Below are 21,971 nucleotides of genomic sequence, written 5' to 3' on the forward strand. Positions count from 1 at the left end.
AGCGTTTCAAATAACAACAAAATGCTAAACAACTGACAAGGCTTGGTTGAAGGTGGTGAAGATTGGAAACCATTCTAGGATCAATAACCAACTCAGAGTGAGAGAGTAGTTCTCATGTGAGGGTCATGTGACAGGTCTCCAGCCAATTGTTTTCCCCTGGCGCTGCAGAGACAGCGTCGTCTCTCCATTGAAGAAACTCCACCAGGATCGATTTCTCAGCTTTGTTTGTATCCACTTGGGCTGTGGAAAGACTTTTCCAGACTGCAGGAGACATTAGATCAAAACTGTCTGGATGTACATTGTGTTTGTGTCTCAGCTCAAAGTTCTGACCCGACAGGCTCCAGAGCGTTTTAAAATGGGCTCGGCTGAACTGGAAAAACGCTCACCTCCACGTTTAAGTGGTAAATGGCTCTTACTTAGGTTGCACTTTTCTGTGCTTCCTCAGCATCCAAAGCACTTCACGGTCAGCGCTGGCAGGAGGCTGGGACGTAGCTGAAGCACCAGGAGAAATAAGGAGCCCAGCGCCAAGGAGACAAAGGAAGGGGGTGACCACGTCTGACTGGGGAAATCCAATGTCATGTGCCAGGGACGGAGCTGGAAATTTCCCAGTTCCAAGTACAACTGGAACGCAGTGTCTTGTTCTTATGTTATTCTATTGTTAGATTTTTTTTATTTTATTTTACATTTTTTTGTTTGTTTGAAAAAAAAAAAGCCTTAAAATCACATTTTAAAAGCAATAATACATAATACATAAATGCAGTTAAATAATTATTATTGATTATTAATTGTGATTTTTATATCTGATACCAGAATGATGAAACTGATGTTGAGTCTGTAAATATAAGCAATTCATTGATGAAATGACCGTGTCACAGTCGCAGCCCCAGTAAAAACACCAGACAGTTTGACCTGTTATGTTACATGTTATACAGCAGGAGTCAATGGTGTCTGAGGCAGACATCAAGAATCATTTCCTGTGTGAGTCACCACTCACAAGGTTGAATGTGAAAACCACTGGATCGAGGACGGCGACTGTGAGCCGCAGAATAACACTCCAGTCGACACAGAGTTCATAAAAAGTCAGGAAGCAAGATTAAAAAGCTGAAAAAGTACAGTGTGGTTCAGGATAGTTTCAGCCCACAAAATGTGGAAGGTTTACGGTTCAATATGCATGAAGTCAAAATCCAACCGGTTTCTCTGGCGACATTTTGAAGCGACAGTTCTATTTCTGCCATGAATGTGTCCTTTCTCCACCACAACATTTAAAATGGCTGAGAAACAGCCCACTTCACACTGCGATGAGATTCAGTGAACCAAAATAAAAACACATTTTGATCAAAAGACTTTGTATGGAGCGCGATGGAATGATAAAAACAAAGAGCGATGGAACGAAGAGGAGGGCAACTTTTAGGATGCAACAGACGCACCAGCTTTGAGATCAACTGTTGCCAGGACAGGAGGCATGTTGTGGCAGCAGGAGAGAAGAATGTGGCCTTCTGCTCAGTCACTACCATCTCCACACTGCTTCTGGCATGGTTTGCTCATCATCTCACAGTCAACGTGAGGCGAGGGCAGACGCAAATACCTGCTATTGAGTGAAACCCTGCGAGGCAGGAGTCTAATACGAGGGCTAACGTGCGTGGAAAAAGGACCTTTAATGGGCAGGTCTTTGTGACGAGGAACGACCACTGGGACACCGAGGAAACAAAGGAGCAGAGGTCGGTCCCGATCTGTCTCCATCGGTGTAACGAATGAACGGCGTGCGGCGCATCCTAATGAAGACAACCAGGCTGGACGGCGGATTGATGTGAGCCGAGGGCGACGCTGCATCAGCGCTGGGCTACATAACAGCCACGGCCCCTCCAGCCAAATAAATTCCCCGACAGGGCGGCTCTTCCAGACAAACTGGCTGGCACAGACACAAACAGGCTATTTATAGAGGCGCAGAGGAGGGGAGGCAGGCGGGGCAGTCGGGCTGCAAATATTGATAAAGAGACGGGCGAGGCAAGGTGACAGGACACACTTGATGATAGCTGGAGTGTAACACCTGGATCGTTCTGGAGAATCAAACATTTGTCAACACAGGAGGACACGTTCACTCAGCTCAGTCACGATGACACCAAGGGGCTCCTGCTCACATCAAAGGACAAAAGGGATATGTTTCATTACAAACTGCCACCAAAGCAATGCATTCTGGTCCAGAGTCTGACTATTAAGAACTCAATGTTTGGTCCCAGGAAGTGCACGCAACTGTCCAGTGTCATGCCAGGTGAGCAGTGCCAGGCAGTGCCTCGACCCAGTGTTTACAGAAGACGTAAAGACATGGTGCTGCAAATTAGCAGCGCAAAGACGCACGATCCTGAGTCACCGAAGTCAGGAGCAGTGAGACACGTGAAATACTCATGAAATGAATGATTGACCTTCTTGACATGCTGGTTTGTTCCAGTGCTAATTAACGGAGGCAAAATGCCTGAGGTTTCAACATGACTGATTTAATGATGCTAATAACACTGCGTTTGAGAAGCAGACGATGAAAACTCACCTGACTCACATGTCAATGAAAGTTTTGGGGTTTGTTCACAAATATCTATACAGTGGAACCTCGGTTCTCGACCACAATCCGTTCCAGAAGCGATTTGTTCGAAATCTGAATTGATTTTTCCCATTACAATGAATGGAAAAAGAGATCATGCATTCCAAGCCTTAAAATAGTCTTTTGTAGGAGTGAATGTAGAGTGTCTGCTGCAGGTGGCTGTTCCTCTATGTGTGTGGCCGCTGCATGTGGGAGGGGTTGCCGAGTGAGTGAGGTCTCTCCAGAAGTGAAGAGGTGCCCGGTGCGTGTCCAGCTCTGAATGTGCGCTTCTGTGCAGTTTGGCTGTGACAAAGTCATAAACCAAGTCACGCTCTGTCCCAGACTCGCCTCATCCCTGTCCCAGCTCCAGCCCACAACAGGACATCAAACCCTGGAGTGAGCGCTCCAGCACCTCCCCTGTGACACTCTACCAAGGTCCAGTGCAGAGACAGGAAAGGTTTTACACCTCAATATGAAGAAAAAACAGTCAGTAAATGGAGCTAACGGGACACGTCTGCATAGAGAGGCTGCGTTATACACAATAACAAAGCGTGTCGTGGGTCAGCTGATCAGTCCGCGCACGTTATGTTTTTCCGGCTTTTTTTCGGGGGCGTTCAAGTTCTGGATTTTCGTTCGAAATCCGAAGCAAAAAAATCTTGAAATTTTTGTACGAACTCCAATTTGTTCGAATTCCGAGGTGTTCGAAAACCAAGGTACCACTGTATATATATATATATATATATATATATATATATATATATATATATATACTATACTCCTAACCAATCGGCAATGACTCCACAGGTGTCTGTAGCCCTAATAGGCCCCATTCGGGGGCCCGAGCGAAGCATATAGGGAAAGGTTCCGGGTCGGCAGTGGAAGACAATGACAGCAGGCCATTCGTGCCACACCAGTTCTTCACAGGACAGTGTCTGACACGTCCTCCATCCCAGCTGACATGAGCGGCGTCTCACCTGGAGAAAAAACCGTGCTGGCCTGTCGATGAACTGTCGCCATCATATGAGTCACTTTGCTTTCGACTCAGCGGGGGTCCGCCTTGACTCTGCCCCTCGTTGGGGACGGAGATGTCGATGTTGCTCTTGCTGAGTCGCTTGCTGGAGCTCAGACTCGGACTGGACTCTTTGAGCAGACCCGAGTTATCCTGCGTGAGAGGACAGAACAGAGTGACAAGCTACTCTGAGTGAATTACACGAGCTCTCTGGAGTGAACGTCGAAACGTGGGAGCTAAAAAGCGAAGACAGTCCCTGCTCCGAGAACATTTGCACATTGTCAGTACGGGCAGCCGATGATGAAGAGAGGAAAAAATGAGTTTGAATGGGCCAGTTAGTCTTTGGCCGTGTCATTGCCATAGCAACTCATCACCTGCAGCTTCAGCTGCATTTGCAGAAGCAGAAGAATCAATAAGCCAAAAGCACCACACTTGAACCTACTTTTCTCTGGCGTGGAACTCAGAAGACTTTCAAAGTCAAACGTCACTTTTGTGTTTTGATTACCACATTAGACAACTTCTATGTGTAACTACTCTATTATGATGTAATTGCAGAAAAGCAACCCTTATATAAGCAGCATGAGTGAAATGACTTTCCTGGATATCAGCGACTGCAGCTCAGCTTCGCTCTTTAATCATGTTCACCAAGTAACATTTCCTCTGACAGTCGCACCTTCAGGCTCTCGGTGCTGTTGTTCCGGCTGCTGGTGTTCGGGCTGCCGGGTCTTTGGTGGTTGCTGAAGCATAACGCGTCGAAGCAAAGAACACCTCCTACACAGTCGCCCATCAGGCAAACCTGCAGAGGAATCACATCATCGATGCATAAAACCTAAAAGACACCACCTCTTCAACCGAAGATAAAAACAAAGAGGAGGAAGAAATCTTGTGTAAAACTTAGGGAAAAGAAAAGTAAACAGAATAAGAGTTTTGCAAAGTCAAAAAAATACCATTTTGTAACTGGTCTTAAAATCTGGGAGGAAAAATAGCAAGATAGAGGTTCCTTAAGTGGACAGGTTTTGGTGGCAGGAAGAACAAACAAGAAATCCAATTGTTTTATATTGGCAAAGGATTCCATCGTCCTGGACAGTTGAGCCTCAGTACTTAAACTGGTGATGGAGTGTGTGAGAAGGAGGTGAAGAAGTGGGTGCAGGCAGGATGGAATCATTGGAGAAAAGTGTCAGGTGTGATGTGTGACAAAAGGATGAAAGGGAAAGGAAACAGTGGCACTGAGGGAAAGACAGGAGGCAGAGCTGGAGGTAGCAGAGATGAAGATGCTGAGCTTCTCTCTGGGAGTGAGCAGGATGATGATAGGATCAGAGGGACAGCACATGTGCTCAGGTGTTTAGGAGACCAAGTCAGAGAGATGGAGATGGTTTGGACATGTACAGAGGAGAGAGAGAGAGCCAGTACATTGGTAGATGAAGATGTTGAGGTTGGAACTGCCAGGCAGAAGGTGGAGAGGAAGGCCAAAGAGGAGATTGATGGAGGTGGTGAAGGAGGACATGAAGTTAGGAGGTTGGAGAGAAGAGGAAGCAGAGGACAGGGTGAGATGGAGGCGGCGGAAGCGATCCGCTGTGGTCAACCCTGAAGGGAGAAGCCGGAAGAAAAGGAAGAAGCATCTTGGCAAAGGATGGTCCTAGAGTTGCCATGTTGGAATACTGAATCTGATATCTGCATGTCAATCAAAGTCCCATATTGAATAGCAACCAAACTTGATTTGCTCCCGATGTCGAGGTGTCTTGAATGCAACTCAGATATTCACACTAGAAAGGTTGGCAGACGTTTGTATGCGTTGTTGATTGGTGTAGTGGTTTTCTATAAAAGAAATAAGGTCGGAAAGAAACTGGTCTGATTCAAAGCCTGATCTGGAGATGACACACAAAAGACTATTCAGCTGAAGTTATTGCTCCTAAATAAAACCAAACCTCCATAAGAGGAGGCAGATTTATTTTATTTTATTTTTAAACATTTTTTCAAATAAAAACTTAACACTTTCCAATGGGATACTATCAAGACATAAGGCCATATAAATATATAATAAACACAGAGACACACATGGGGTGAGTTGAAAGCTTGGCAAAAGAAATTTTAAGGATCTCTGCCACATAGTTCAAAAGAAAAAAAAAATGAATTTTTTATGAATGAAAACACAATCTGATCCTTCAGAAATCTGATGCTACAGTGAAGTCAGCACAAACTAAGAAGTGTGTATTGCCAAAATATGAACTTCTATTCGGGTTGAAGGTTCGGAGGCCAGACTCGTCGGACGCTGACTGACCAACTGAGGTATTAAATGCTTGTTGTGGCTCTTCAGGAAGACCGAGGTCACTACAGGCTTTAGAGACAGACCTGTCCGTTGAATCCCTGTCCTTCTTCTGAGTGCAGGAAGCTGTGATAGACTTGGTTAGCTCGGGCGATGACGGTGGCCACCGCGTCCTGGTAGCGTGGCGACACGATGGCGAGGAGAGGGAGCGCGGCCAAGGGCAGGTGGTCCACACTGCTGGAGACGCAGCTCTCATCATAGCTGTAGGGATTCAAACTGCACAGAGGAGAAGACAGAGGGAAAGAGCTGGATGAGGAAGAGAATTTTGGTGTGTTTACACAGAGCTCACATGTCAAACTTCTCATTTCGTGCCAGCTACTTCACTTCATGAGGCCTGCAATAACATCACTGCAAATATGTACATTCAAGATGAGTCTAATTTTAAGAGCTAGAAAAACAGGCGCGTCGAGAGATTATAAAATGTCGACAACTAAATCTCCCACAAACTAAAATGTTGGTGCAGATGGATCAGACTTTGAAAGCAGATGGGAAAGCGGATGAATGTTTGTGCTTCAAACAGAACAAAATGTTTCCCTAATGACTATTTCAGGGAGGCTGAAATTTGGTAATCAGCCATCCATCCCTCTCTCCATCCATCCATCCAACCATCAATCTATCCCTCTCTCCCATCCATGCCTTCCTCCATCCACCTAACCACCCATCCATCCATCCCTCTTTCCATCCATCCACCTAACCACCCATCCATCCATCCCTCTTTCCATCCATCCACCCATCCATCCATCCATCCATCCCTCTTTCCATCCATCCACCCATCCATCCATCCCTCTCTCTCCCATTCATCAATGTCAACCGACCTCACCCCTCTCCATCCATCCATCCATCCCTCTTTCCATCCATCCACCCATCCATCCATCCATCCATCCCTCTTTCCATCCATCCACCCATCCATCCATCCCTCTCTCTCCCATTCATCAATGTCAACCGACCTCCCCCTCTCCATCCATCCATCCATCCATCCATGCAACCATCCATTCATCCCTCTCTCTCCCATTCATCAATGTCAACCGACCTCCCCCTCTCCATCCATCCATCCACTCTCTCCTAATCCACCCAATCCTCTCTACCTTCGTTCCCCGCTCCCTCCATCCATCCACCCAACTACTCATCCCTCTCTCTGCCCATCCATCTATACCTTCTTCCCTCCATCCCTCCCTCTCTGTATCCATCCATGCTTCCCTACCTTCCTCTCGCCATCCACCCACCCAACTACTCATCCCTCTCTCTGCCCATCCATCCATACCTTCCTCCCTCCATCCATACCTCCCTCTCTGCATCCATCCATGCGTCCCTATCGTCCTCTCGCCATCCATCCACCCTTCTACCATCCCTCTCTCTGCCCATCCAACCATACCTACCTACCTCCATCCCTCCCTCTCTGCATCTATCTATGTTTCCATACCTCCCTCCTTCCATCCAAATCCATCCATTCATCACTCTCTCTCCAATCTGCCCTAAATGAATGACAATAAAAAAAATAAATGACATTAAATAAAATTAGATAAAATTCTTCCATTTATAGTTGGTAACACAACGCATAAATATCCCAAAACATAATCCAAATACTCTAAAAATGAATTTTGTGAGACAGTTCTCAATGTTCAATGTCAGCTCAAGGTCAAAGACAAGTCTTCACCACTGCTATCCCCATAATGCACAGCAACAGAAGAAAACCAGTCTTGCCGCCTCATTTTTTAGCAGGAGACCGAAAGACTGGTGACTTTCTTCAGGACACATCCAATTGTGTGTGAGACACTGACCCACCAATGAAGGACAGCCTTCTGAAGCTGGACATTTCTGATCAAACCTGCACCAGAGAGACAGCAGGGACAATGCTATCTGAGACAGAGAGAAAGCGGAATCTCCACATGTAGTAACTGCAGGTCATGTCACTTCCTCTCCGTCCGACTTTAATGGATGTGCATGCCAGTGCCGGAGCGGAGTACGGAACAAACACTTCATGTGACAGCCGGGAAACAGTGAAGGATGTCAGCGCCCTGCATTCTCTCCTGGAGCTGCAGCCATGTTGACACCCATCAGTCTATCAAGAAAGAGGATGCATTTCCTCTCAGAATGTTGAAAAATGTCAGAAAACTAGTGACAAAATATTGGATGATAATGCGCATTATCGGGTCACACGAGGACCGGATGAGACTTTCCTACACTGAATAGTCAATGTGTGAGTGAGACGGAAGTCACCGTCTGCTGAGTCAATGGAAGAATGACTCCATGTCTTATTGGATTACAGAGTTAAATAACACTTAGGAGCCGGCCAAAATCCTCCAGGATTTTCCTCCCAATTTACAGAAGGCAGGAGCATCACCGAAGAGTCTACTTTTCCAGTCATCCTCGCACAAACACCACCTCCTGTCTCATGTGCTGAGGAGAAGGTTTCTGCAAAAATAGCTGCTCAAATGTAGTCTCTAAAAGAACAGAATGGCCTCAAAATTAAAACACGAGAGAGAGAGCAGAGAGTCTAGCCATGAAGCACAGATTCTCTAAAAGACTGGGTCGGAAGAGTCAGAGATGGAGACACTGAGGTTTTCAGTGGGTGAGACGTGGAAGGACATGACCTTCATCCATCGTATAATCGGCTGGTCGTCGGCTGATGGTCAGAGTTGACAATGATCATACTCAGAATTTGAAAGGAGAGTAGCTGTGAGCAGGATTACACCAGGGCTCCACCCCTATCCCCAGCCCCTTCCTGTCTGCTAATGTTATGGACTGACTGACCAATGAGGTAAGTGAGGAGTGCCCATGGACCATGATGTTTTCGATATTATAGTGAGCTGCTGTGAGAGTACAGCTGAGCTGGAGTGAAGAGGAATTTGAGACCAAAACAGACATGAGTAAATGGAAGAGAGGCAGGAGGACCACTGCAGATAGGGAAAACAGGGTGGAGATCGGGGTGTAAAGTGAAGGAGGAGCAGAGGATGAGAAGCCCTGATGGGAAATGCCAAAGGAAAAAGAAGATCATTCTGCCTCACAGCTAGAAAAGGATAGATGAAGGTTTATTTCAACATCAGATATCCGACGACTCTCCCATGTTGATGGGGTTTCTGGGATCAAGGGGGAGCAGCGAGAAAAACAAATATGTTTCATGTATTTTCTCCCCCCGACAGACTGTCAGCTTTAGGTGTTCTGATGTGGGAGCTTGAATAGTAACAGCATGTTCACACGTCAAGATTTAATAACCGAGTTACCCAACTTCCCACATCACCAGCCTCCAACTTCTTCAAAAAACAGAGGATCGTTTTTAACCCTAACCCTCACTGGATTTCTGGCATTACAAACTCATGCAAGAGGAGTAGCAGAACAGTGCAACAGCTCTTAGGAAACTTGGCTCGATGTGGCTAAAATAAAGTTTGGCGGCAAGACAGGAGTGGCATTATTGAGCGAGTGCCTGATCAAGTTTGCTATTGATTCTGGCAGCTTATTGCAACTCAGCTAATGAACAAAACAAACATGGATTCAATTCCTGTGAAGTGTGAAGTACATACAGGGGAAGTACAACCAGGATCTAGCCACCTAACAACCTTTGTTCACCGTGACATTGAAGCGAGACTTGGGAAGGTCAACCATCGATCTGGTCTCAGCGCTCTCCTCGACAGAGATGTTATTAGTGGACCAATTGAGTCACCGTGGTGGTATCGAGCTGTGGCAAGGACAGTGTCATCTTCTACAGGTCACCTCAACTGCAGCGTGATATCAAGTAAATGCTCGTTTCACGGCTAAAAACACCAGTCAGCTGACAAGCTAGCTTGGTTAGCAAGGCGACTCCCTCTAATCCCATCACACTGAAGCTTAAATAACAATATGTTGTCCAATACTAAAGCATTTCTACACGATGAGAGGCTCCAGAGGGGCCAATGCAACATTATTTGCCACGAGAGTGATCATTATCGAAACATTACGACGCCGCCTTTCATTGCTTCAGTCCCATTACAGGCCCCATTATATTCCCCCGTATTGCTCACAACTGCGACATGGGTTTGCAGAGAACAGAGGCAATCACGGGGATTTTAATTCAGAGTAACACAATTTCTTCTTATTTTGTGCAATTGATGGGAAGTCCTCCTTGAACGTGGGCAGCAAGCCGACTCATTAAGAGCCAGTTATTTCCTCCTTGTGAGGAGAGCAAGGGTGTTTCGGGAGAATTATCTTGGTTAGTGCCTCACCCTCAGGACCCTGGATCATGTGAAGCTCGGTTTGAAACACGGTCACTTTTGCCAATAGATATAGCAGTATAGACTACACAAGGTTCCTGTTAGTTCCATGTTAGTTTGTATCCTTTCTTTTCGAGTGAAGTCTTAAGTTAGGACAGTTTCTTTTTTACAAATCCAAGCATGGTCCTGCTTGATGTTAACAAATACTCAGTGTGTTCTGCCAGTGGGGAGCGATGAAAACTTTGACAAAAGCATCATTATGTATTCCAAATGTTCTTGTATCAATGGGTCAGAAAGGCACTGTGAGTTTTTGTTAGACGCTTGAAGGACATGCAAATCCTGTTTGCAAAACACACCACTTGAAAAATCTCATTTGGCTTTGGCGGAGAGAAAAACTTTGAAATGAGAGGAATCATTTATTACTGCATACATTTTTTTCTTCCATTCTATTCCCTCTCATATGACTGATATTTAATATTAAGCAGAAATATTTCCTCTTTTTCTTACTTTCCACACAGATTTAGGTGACACCATTTATCATATATCAATTTTAAATTATCCACATTAAAACAAACTATTTTCATGACCACAACATCTATTTAAAACACTCAGATAATTCTTTATTTTTAAAACCAGACTGTCTTCCATACGATTCAGCAGATGGACAAAACGAACATTTGAAAAAGAAGACATGCGAAACGACAGGTCTCAAACTTAGCCAGCCAATAAAGTCAGCCTCCTCCAGTTCTCAGTGTTCCAGGACCGCATGTGTGTAAACAGAACCGAGTGTCCTCTCCAAGCTGAAACAATCCCAATCGTCCTTTTTTTTCAGAGCTGCTGTTATTAAAGTAGCAGTGGTGACGGAGGGGGGGAGTCCAGGGACGTCGCTCTGATTTCTAGCGGCAGGAACATTATGTCAAGAGCACCTGAATCCTCTTGAGCAGCTATACACAACATCATCTCGGCGGTGCTCAGGAGTGGTTCCTCAAGGGCACTGTTTCAGTTCTGTTCGCCTATGATGCAGATTTTCCAGGACTTTATATATAAATTTGAGGTCACAAATATCACGGCAGGGCTGGCAACTTGATTTGCTAGACGGCAATGAGGGGCCCTCGAGCTGAAAGACGTGAAATAAATATAAGAACAGTGGGAAAACTAGGAAAAATACTAAGGAACAAGGAACGAAAAAGAAAATAAGATTGAAAAAATGATGCCCTGTGTCATAAATATATGCTAAAAAGTTGTTTGACTTCACATTTTCTATAGATTTTCAATCAATATTCTCAAAATAAATCCTAACTATATAAATAAACTATAGGATTGATGCTGAAAACTCACGAATATGACGCAAATACACATCACAGAAATGCTGGAGGAGAAATATTCACTCAATCCTGAAGCTGAAAAAGCATCATCTCTTCAAAGAATATAACATAATTCAACACGGGTGTTAGTACAGTAGTTGTCAAGAAGTGGGGCATTAAAGATACACATAAATACTGGAAGTGGTTCAGCAAATACTTTGTGTTGAAAAAAACAATTCAGAAAAAAGCAGGATATTGTACCAAATGCTGTCGTTCATCCCGCTATGTGCCCACTCCATTGTAACCCACCTTTATTGTCCTCCCTGCTCTCACTGATCCTCTCCCTGTCCTCCCCCACTGCATCCTCCTTCAGGCCATATTGCATCACAAGCTTATGGGAGTTCAGGCGGCAAACAATTGCTTAAAAAAAAGCATCTTCCAAATAATGGTGTCAACAACAATTCTCCCAACTAAACATTATAGCCACAGCAGCTTTGCCTCTGACTAAGAACCAAACTTCCAATTCTCCATCCCATGTTCCTGGCACCAGAGAGTCACATGTCAACCCCACATGCGACAGTATTACCACAATCCCCAACTAAGAAGCTTCATAAATATTCAGTCGAGTCCTCGCGACCTGGAGGCTTCACAAGTCACGAGACAGGAACAGAAAGTCGACACCTGCTTCACTGTTCGACACGGCAGGTAATTATTTACACTGCATAACTCTCAGTTGTGTGTTAAGTGTTCACAGGGAGCCAGAGGTTTACACCCCGAGAGCTGTGTTTACAATGCTGAGCGTGATGGGAGACTGGTTTGTGTTCTCATCTCTCACTATGTCCCAGTTGTTGGGGTGGGATTCGAGAAAAAAATCAATCTAGTTTATTAGAGAATTTGTGATGAATTCATCTCAATTAATCGCAGTTTAATAGTAGAAGAATATTTGCCACAAGAAGCCACATTATACAGTTTGAATGAATGTGGTATACTACTGAACCAAATGATGGAGCAATACATACATTTAAACAACACAATAGTGTTTATTTTGCATCAGTTTGACAACAGCACAATAAATTGATGGTGGCTGTATTCAAGTTTTTATTTCACCTTGTTGAAACTAAAGCTCTTTCAATGTCACGAAAATATCTGTACAATAATTTTAACGTTATAATATTACATTAATTTTTCAAATTAATTAATCATAATAATGTTGTAATGAATTAATCTTGTAAAAGTCCCACTGCTATTGAGATGATAGCAAATCGGTCGCTTGCGTCGAGTGCTTACCAGGCCAATATGAAGATTTACTAACCAACCCTGGACTTGTTCTCCGTTTCATCACGGAGGCTGGAGGTGATCTGAGAAGGTCTCAGTGTTCTTAAGGAGCAAGGCGTCCCTGAACACATGAGCGGAATATCATGTCTTCAGACTCAGCACCGGCCGTACTGTTCCTTCTGTTCCTATTTCGGATTGACTCTCCCGCGGATACTATTTTAGACTCCTGCTGCTGTGGGAGCTAATCTTACTAGTTTCAGACATTGGTTTCCTTTTCTCCTGAATAACATCCAAACTCTGGTTTTCAACATTTTGTCTTTAAAAAAAAGTAAGATCTACACTTGTTTGAAAAGTCTGCTCCACTGTTGGAAGTCGGTCCCTCTGACCTAAGATCGGAAAAAGAATGAATGGAAGTGTATGGGGAGATCACAGTTGTTTCCTGGTCCTCTTTGCCTCATGCCCTGGATCGCACACAATTGCACCTCAATTTAAATGATAAATAATTAGGTATCGACTTTCTTATTTATTTGTTCGTGAAAACACAAACTTATTTGGACTACAACTCAAACGTCGCGTGTATGACGTCACAGCAGAGGGCGACTGCTCCAGTACTAAACTAAAGAGGTACCAAACTATCACAGGCTGAAGCTACACATGACCCTGTAGAGCTTCTCCCGCCTGCTGGCTCTCACTCGTCCACTATCAAGTGTGACCAGCACTGTAGGTCGCTACCACACAAAACCTAAAGTAACTTGTGATGTCGATGGAAAAGCAGTGCCCTCAGAATGTATCTTTCAAATTCACAGACATCATATGTGAGATCAATGGCATATTTCTAGCTCGATCAAAAAATCTCTTTTATCTCGCCATTGACTCCCGTTCATGTTTTTTGTTAACTTAGGTCCCTTGAGACGGAAGTAGATGGGCGTGACCTAGGCTCCCCATAGACCCATTAATAGCCAATGATCCAAAAAAATACTGACCACCTCCATCAACATAGACAGTGAACACTTGCGTTATATGTTGCTCCGACATAAGCGATGACGGTCCGCGGCAGTTGTTTGTCTTCATTTTCCACGGCAATAAATACTCAAAAAAACCCAGCTGTAACAGTAGTGAACTAAAATGAAATGAAACCAGAAGTTTGAAAAGTCCATATTCTTGATTTAATCTACAGTGTTTGCACAAAGCGTACACAACTTCTGCTTTGTTTAATGCTTCTTGTTTGGTGAAACACCCTTTTGAATTGTGTTTATGTTTCAAATATTCAAACGGCTGTGAAGGGACACAACATTACAAGACAAACCATGCTGCAGCAAAGCGACGTGATTCAGCGTCATGTTTCACTTTTGATTGATGATATTTGAGTCTAAATGTCTTGAAGAGACTCCAGGCCTCCTGTAATAGCGTCACGCTCCGTCATCAGTTTTTGGCGCACTACCAGTAGCTAACCATGGACTGAAGCTCTACTACCGTACGATGTATTTAGTCACTCGCAGATGTCCCCGATCCACACACTGATGCAGATCAAATTTGCCATCTCTCGCAGCCCTGCACTCCGCCATACTTCCGTCTCCAAAATGCTCAAACGCCCATTCATTCATGATCCGGGGTCAAACGTAATAACACAGAAGAGCCACCAGACAGCTATCACCCTTCATAGGTCTCGGAGAAGCAGCTCGTCCTGTCGAGGAGTGCAGAGAAACGGTGGTGTGTTTCAGGATCACTAGCAGACTGTTGTGTAAGGTGATGACGTGGTTGAGGATCAAGACGGTCTGGAGAGGTCTCATCACCTTGATGCATTCACGTCAGGGCTTCCAAGAGATGCGCCACATTAGAACTACACAGTGAGAGAGATTCGAGGCTAAATAAAGCTGCCCTGTCTGTGTCTGGAGTGATTGGGTGGCAGCAAGAACCTTCTCTAGAGGTCACTGCTGCATCTGGAGAAGAGCGAGGCAATTTATTTTTTGCAGCTGAATAAAGTGGAGGTTCTATACAGACTCCACCAAAGGACGCAGCAAGTAGCACAGGGTGGCGAACCTGAAATGTTGCTGTAAATGAAGCTCCTTCCAAAGAAATACAACTTTAAATCGGTGGGCTAAAGTGGTTGTAAATACTCTTCTCATGGCACCACTCTGACTTATTCATTTCAAAACTATAAAGGCAAAATTAAGACAAGAAATGCACTCAGAGAGCGCAGACCTCCACCAACATAATTCTTGGATCCAGATGGTGACCTGGATCACTCTCAAAGTTGACTCATTGGTTCCTTGCTTCATGTATATTTCCACATTCAAACCTGTCCATAACTTTTCTTGCTATTTTGAAAACAGACAAACCAATGCAGTGGAAAACACAGCCACAGAGCTCAGACGCCAGGTAGCGCACCCCAACTCAACCTCCACTTTAAGAGGAGCTACTTGACCACCAACTGAACTCTTGCAGAGCAGCCCAGCTTCATTCTTGCTTGATAAACCAGACCCAATGTGATCACTGCATTACCATAGTACCTGCTGAATCCACAGTGAGAAACACACAAGTATGAAGAATAAAAACTTGCAAATCTGTTGAGTGGGTTGATATTCCCTCATGCACCAGCAGCTATGGAGAGGTGATGCTGCACCCTATTCAAGACATACAGTACAACTTAGCTCATTTTGTCCTCATATCAGTCCATCTGGAATGGAATCAGTTGTTTACATTCATTTTTTTATACAGGTCTGCACATATCTAGACAAACACCAACCTTATCTGCGTGATATAAACAAACCTCTGCCCTCTGTTTGTGGGAGAGTTCAACTCAAAAGACCTCATTGAACCTCATCTTAGATGCTTTCTAGACAAAGAATCCAAGCTCTTAAAGAAAATATCAGTAAACGTGATGAGGGAATGGGATGTAGACCAGCAGCTCAGTTAGAAGCAAAGCTTGAGCGATGATGCTCAAGACAAGAGCCAATGATTTTAAAATAGTTGAATAGCTCAAAATTAGTTTATAAAAGTGCTCATTCAGTTTGTGAAGTGCGGTAAATGTTAAATGCGAACTTTCCTCCGTCTATGAGGCCACATCTGAATCCTACTCCTCACTGACACGTCACACTTCTTATTTTTACTTATTTATTTATGTTATGATAGTTGTATATTATAGGTATTTATTTGTCTTCACTGTGGGGTTTTTTTGTTGCTTGTGTTTTTATGTATGGTGATGCTTTGTGTACATCTTTGACGTTTGCTGTGCCTCTTTAATGTCTTGGGAATGTTACGGCTTCAGATGGCAAAGCTTTCTTGACTCAAAAATGTAAAAAAAAAATCTTGCCCTATCTGGTCCTGTGCTTTCGCTCCTTTTTACACTTGTTTTTTTTGTCCAGTGCTTCCTGTTTGGTGTTCTAGTCACCACTTGTTTTCAGAGCTGAGCTCAAACCTACTTTGACACCTCGACGGCATCTTCTGTTGCTACATCATGGACTGTAGTTGCTTTCATTTTATTTATTTCTTTATTAAAGACCACGTCGCCTTGTTTCCTCTTCAGCTGATCCACGGCAAAGACTGCAGGTTTCTGTTGGACCTGAAGAGATGCATTAACAGACACCTGAGTGTCCTCAAGTCTCCGACGAGAGCGCTGCTCAACAAAGGCGACACGTATCCCGGCGTTGATGGTTACATGACGTAACGCGCTTGTAGCGGCTCCTAATGTCCGTGGCTGACCACTACAGATGTACATCGCTGAGCCTCTTTTTTTTCCCCGATAATTCCATGATGAAGAAATCCATTAAGGACGATGTCGGGGGTTGAGGGGGGGGCGAGCCTGAATGAGCCAATTAATTCTGGAATCAGCCTCATGTCACGCAGCATAACCTTGAGAGAGACTATTATTCTGCCCTCCACCATATAATGTCAAGCAGAAAGCCTGAAGTCTGTCAGATTCCTGTTTAATTGCTTCTCGCACGTCTTAATGGCCGCGCGATTCACCAGCGGCGCTTCGTCGGTCTTCTCATCTAAATAGTGCAGAGTAATGGCTCTTAAGGGCCAGACGCGGGTCACTTCATGCTCAGATGGATGAATGGGATTACAGGAATCAGATGATATCTTCACTGGCACTAGACAACCTCCACTTCACCAAAAACCGATTTAGGATAATGGCTTTGAAAAAGTTGGCAGCAAGATTGTGCGTGGAACCTTCAAGTTCCCTGGAAGAACAAACGCTGTTTGGCCACATGACGGAGGCAAAAGTTAAATTCAGTTAAGCTAAGTAAGGCAGGGCATTTCAATTTCCTCTTCTGGATTATCATGGGCCTTAAAATGCTAATTCATTCATTTAAAATTCCAATCTGCTTTTGCTTTATTTTTAACACATCACTTTCCAGTTTCCCCTCCTCCTCCACTGAATGGACAAACCACGTGGTCTGCATTGGTCCGCTCCTCTGCCTGGATATTCTCCCTCGTGTCTTCCCTCTGTCTCTCCTCTGGGTTTGTGTGTTTCTTGTTTTCATCCCTGGTGCTGTGTGTTAAGTGCTCTGTGAGAGTGAGTGTTTCTGCTTCTCATTTTAGAGTCACTGGCTTCCTTAGTTCTGCAGTGAACTTGTTTTGGATGATGAAAGAAAGTTGGATGTTAGAGACGAAGTCCAACCGACATTGATATGGACATGACTTTGGTGCGTGTGTGCCTGGTTTAGCTATACTTATAAGGACCAATTCTTGGGAACACACCGGCTTGTGAGGACATATTACTTTGTGGGTACATCATGAATGAATGAATCGTGAATTTGAGCATTAAAACTGTAAAATAACAGGGTCATTATCATGGGGTTGAAGTTTGGCTTAGAGTTCTGGTTCAGGTTATCCATTTGTTTTGGTTAGGTTTGGGGGAGAGGCTGGGGGAAACATGATGGCAATGACAGTCCTCACTAAGATAGAAAGACAAATGCGTGTCTGTGTGGGTGTCTGCACCTGGTTTAGCCTCACTTGTGGGGACCAATTTATACCTCCTAGTGAGGACCTTATGCCTTTGTGAGGACCATATGGGACGGACAACACTATCCAAGCTTCAATTTGAGGATTAAAAGGAGTGCAAGAGCAGAGGTCACAGAAGAGGAGGAAGACAACACTTGGTTTCTGACATATGCTACTCCCAAGACAACTCCGCCGTTATTCCCAGGAGAGGACAGCGAGGATTGCAGGTGAGTGATCGCCGCGAGGCACAACCTTCAAGGTTCAGTAAAACCAAACTGCGACAAATGACTGTATCTGACGCACCACTGTAAAGACATCCAGTTAAATGTTGACAAAACTTTTTTTTTCTTTTGTACACAGATGTATCCTGTCACTTTAAACTGCTGAGCCAGAGAGGGAAACAAAAGCCTGGACGGTACAGGGTGAGATTTTTCACTTTTTTGACTGTAAAGGTTGGACCTATGAAATGGATTCCTGCGACGGAATGTTGGTGAATAAAGAGCGAACCCGATCCGAAGCCATCATGACTGATGTTGAACAGCCTGAGCGTGTTCAGTTTGCGTCCATTCGGACGCGACAAACACCCCTGACAGTTTCCTTCATTAGCAGAGCGAGCTAATAATGAGCACCAGAGTCTCTGAGGGAACACAACAAGCAGGACAGTGGAAAACAAGGATCTCTGCGGGGAAATCCTTGAGCACATGGACAACAGGCCCTGAGAGGTTTGTGTGTACGAAAGCTCTTTTGGTTCGTGAGCCGCTCACAGGTGAGAGGCGGCGCTGCTTTGTCCTTCCCTCCAACCAAAGGAGCAGCTATTCCTGCCCGTGTGCTTATGTTGACACAAAAATCGTCACACGCCCACACGTCCAACAGCATCATTAGAGCTGCATAACCACTAAAGTGGAGCTGCCGGTGTGGGAGTGTGTATTATGGGATGGGATGTGAAGCACCTGAAACCGTCCAGCAACGAACAAGCTCAGCTGGATATCTCAAACCTGAGGCCAGTGGTGGTTGAAATGAGTATTTAGATCTGAATGATATAGCAGTTTGGACTGTTCATTCTAGATTTATTTCCTCCAAATGCCATCTGACTCGACCACGAGGAATATTATAATTTTTCATAACAAAGCAGAACAATAATGTTTTCAATGTTACTCTTAAAATTTTTATTCAAATTCGAAATATAAATAAATAAATTACTATCGCCTTTTTAAAGGACCATTTAAAAAAACATCCCAATTTTATTTCTTTCACAGCAGATTAAAAAAAAAAAAAATGAAAAAAAGGCTGTTGCCACGCCATGAAAACATTATCCTCTTGGTGGTAAAAAGTAATGAAAATATTTTTAGTAAAATGAGAGCAGACTCATTTTAACAACAAGTGAATACTTAGTCACTAGTAGGGTGTTATACAGGCAATAATAAAGGGAAATTTTGGCCTAGACGTGACCCATATCTAAAAGCCTCATTTAAATGTATTGGAGTTTTCTACATAAGGTTGCAAAAATTTACTAATTGAAAAATTTCAATTTTTGGCGTGATAAAAAAACTGACCCCCAGATGTACAAATTTATACATATAATAAAATAATAATACCCAAACCGTGACAAATGACTGTACTGAAAAAAAAGGAAAGCTACACTGATATTCTGTGCATACATTATTACTATGACTTATTACTACACTTTTCTCAACACGCTCATGCTATTGTGTGCTCTGGTGTCTGCGGACCGCCGTGTCTGTCGTCATAACTACAGTTCCATTGGAGCTTGTTATGTTTAATAATTTACATCAAAATGAGCTGAACGCTTTGGAGACACCCAGCTCTCACACCAGTTTGTTTCCTCCTCACATCTGTTCACGTCACTCTCGCAGGCAGCCAGACGGTGTGGTCTCACCTTGACTGCCGCACGTGCTCATTCATCCGTGCACATTAGTGACAGTTATAACTAAGTAATGCTGTCAAATACGAAAGCCTGGTGCGTAAAAAAAAATAAAAAGAAATCATCAGTTCCACTTCGGCAGCTGAATAAAAGAAGTTCCTTATTTTAATGCGACCAAAGACTTGCAATGAAAGAAGGGTCGCCTTTAATTTAGATTAGCAGCCAATGAGTGTCGACTATGTGACGAAATATGTAATTAATGTGTGGTTATTTTAGATAAATAACTCCCTCTTTTATGTATTCTTCCCTCGTCTGAGGGCTGCCGGCAGGACTGAACTCAGCAAAACCAATTAAAAAGGCCTTTGACTATTCCTCACATGAAAGCTGCTAGTGAACACATGACAAGAGAGTATCATGAATGCAAGTTTGAAGAGACAGCAACAACTTTTCCAACACTGTCCTGATCTAAAAAATGCACCCGACTCCTGCTTTCAGTCAAATACACTTCAAATCCTTGAGAATTTTGGGCCACTGTCCCTGCTTCCTTCTAGGGTCGGAAGTTGAGTGTTGCCCTTTAAAGGACTGGTGACCTTTCCAGGGTGTCCCCCTCCTTCCACCTCAAGTCCCAGGGATAGATGGGAGTCCCCATAACCCATCCCAGGGGGTCACTGGTAGAAAAGAAACAGCCTATTTTCTTCATCACACAACAGAAAGTCTCACTCTCTTGGTACTCCAAAGCAATAATGTGAACAAATCGATGCTAACATTCTCACAATCGTCCTGTTACTAGCCACCTCACTCTCAGATGCCACCTTCGAACTCCGATTGGGGCTGCCTTCTATTCCTATTAACGGCCGTCTGCTAAGCTTTGTTTGATATTCTAGATCAGTAATCTGAGCTGTCCAACAAACAATTTCCTAAAAGCAATCGATGGCAGCAGATGGTGGAAATGAAATGAGTGGTTGGGGAAGAACAAGAACAGTGTTCCTCTCCTCTTATCTTCGAGTGCGTGACTCGGTCGAGTCTTCAAGAGAAACAACAGCCCGACCGGAGGAGGCTGGAAACCGAATGGATGGTTGGTTTTAGTTTACGGTGCGCGACTCACCACTTCACGAATGACATCAGCAAACTCTGAGAGGGTTCGGTACAACGTCTCTCACTGGCTCTTATTTTAATCCTCTTAAGCACATCTTCCTCCTGCAGCTTCCTTTTATCAAACACTGTACTTGAACTCCGAAAAGATTTTCTTGGGTAAGTGCATAGTAATAGAGCAGGAATAATCATAGCATGACTCAGATGAGGCCACCTGCCAGAATAAACAATGATGGGTCTTGAAGATAATGACAATGGTTAGCAAGGGTCACGTCAGAGAAGTGCAGCATCACTGTTAGAAGCTTTACAGAAGATACATTAGATGTTGACAAGCTACCACAAGGCTCAGTTTCATTAAACGCTCACATTAATTCGATCTTATTATGGCATTAAATCTAAAATAGTTTCTAAAATAAAACCCATTACGGGAAATTCATAATTTCATTTCAATTCACTTGTCATCTAAATATCATATGACTCCGAAGAATCAGGATTAAAAATATCTATCTATCTATCTATCTATCTATCTATCTATCTATCTGTTTATCTATCTATCTGTCTGTCTGTCTGTCAGTTTATCTATCTATCTATATATCTATCTGTCTGTCCATCTATCAGTCTATCTCTCTCTCTCTCATATATATATATATATATATATATGTATATATATATATATATACATATATATATATATATATATATATATATATATATATATATATATATATATATATATATATATATATGTACAGTACAGTATATGTAGACTTGTGATTTCTTTTTGTTGCTGCTTTGAATAACATGCTTTAACTTTTACTTTTACTCCACTGTGTGAGAGGTGGTTTAGGTGATGTGAGGTTCATTGTGATCATTGAGTATCCCATTGAAAGAAAGAAAGAAGGACAGCTCTGATTGTCAGGAATCATCTTCACTCCTCCACAGCTAGATGCGGCACAATAACCACAAATGATGGGCGTCAAAGAAGCTAATGAGACACTTGGTTCTGGCACTCACTTGGACACCAGAGAGAAGGCTTCGGCACACACAGCTGGACATGGCACCAGTTTGATCATCACATGCTCAGCGGCCGCCTGGAAGTGGGCCCGAGTGACCTTGTCCAGCACCGATGCCAGGGTGGCCACATCGCCCGCCTTCGTGCTTGGGTCTCCCACAGCTGTGTCCAGGATGTTGCCCCCATGAACCACCAACAGCAGCACATGGGTCTGACATTTGCGCTGCACAAAAAAAAAAATCAAGACTTATATGAACCCTTTTATGACTGTAACTTTAAGCAGTTAAATGCAAATAAAACACTACTAATTTCATTGGTCTCATGTAGTGAAGCTCAATATTTTGGCAGCATAAAGCCAGAGCATTGCTGAA

General features: G+C 43.7%; 1 protein-coding gene across 2 annotated transcripts in view; it reads right to left on the minus strand.

The window, feature by feature from the left end:
• Nucleotides 1-21,971, minus strand: part of pitpnm3 (PITPNM family member 3) — an 85,481-nt gene that overhangs the window by 17,362 nt on the left and 46,148 nt on the right. For both annotated transcript variants that reach the window (XM_053872879.1, XM_053872878.1), the window contains exons 5-8: nt 21,603-21,823; nt 5,931-6,120; nt 4,255-4,377; nt 3,547-3,734 (exon numbers count right to left, since the gene is read on the minus strand). In XM_053872879.1, the coding sequence (XP_053728854.1) occupies nt 3,547-3,734; nt 4,255-4,377; nt 5,931-6,120; nt 21,603-21,823 (722 nt within the window). The remainder of the gene's footprint in view (nt 1-3,546; nt 3,735-4,254; nt 4,378-5,930; nt 6,121-21,602; nt 21,824-21,971) is intronic.

The sequence above is a fragment of the Synchiropus splendidus genome, chromosome 8 (genome assembly GCF_027744825.2).
Source record: "Synchiropus splendidus isolate RoL2022-P1 chromosome 8, RoL_Sspl_1.0, whole genome shotgun sequence".
In the NCBI taxonomy this organism is placed as follows: domain Eukaryota; kingdom Metazoa; phylum Chordata; class Actinopteri; order Syngnathiformes; family Callionymidae; genus Synchiropus; species Synchiropus splendidus.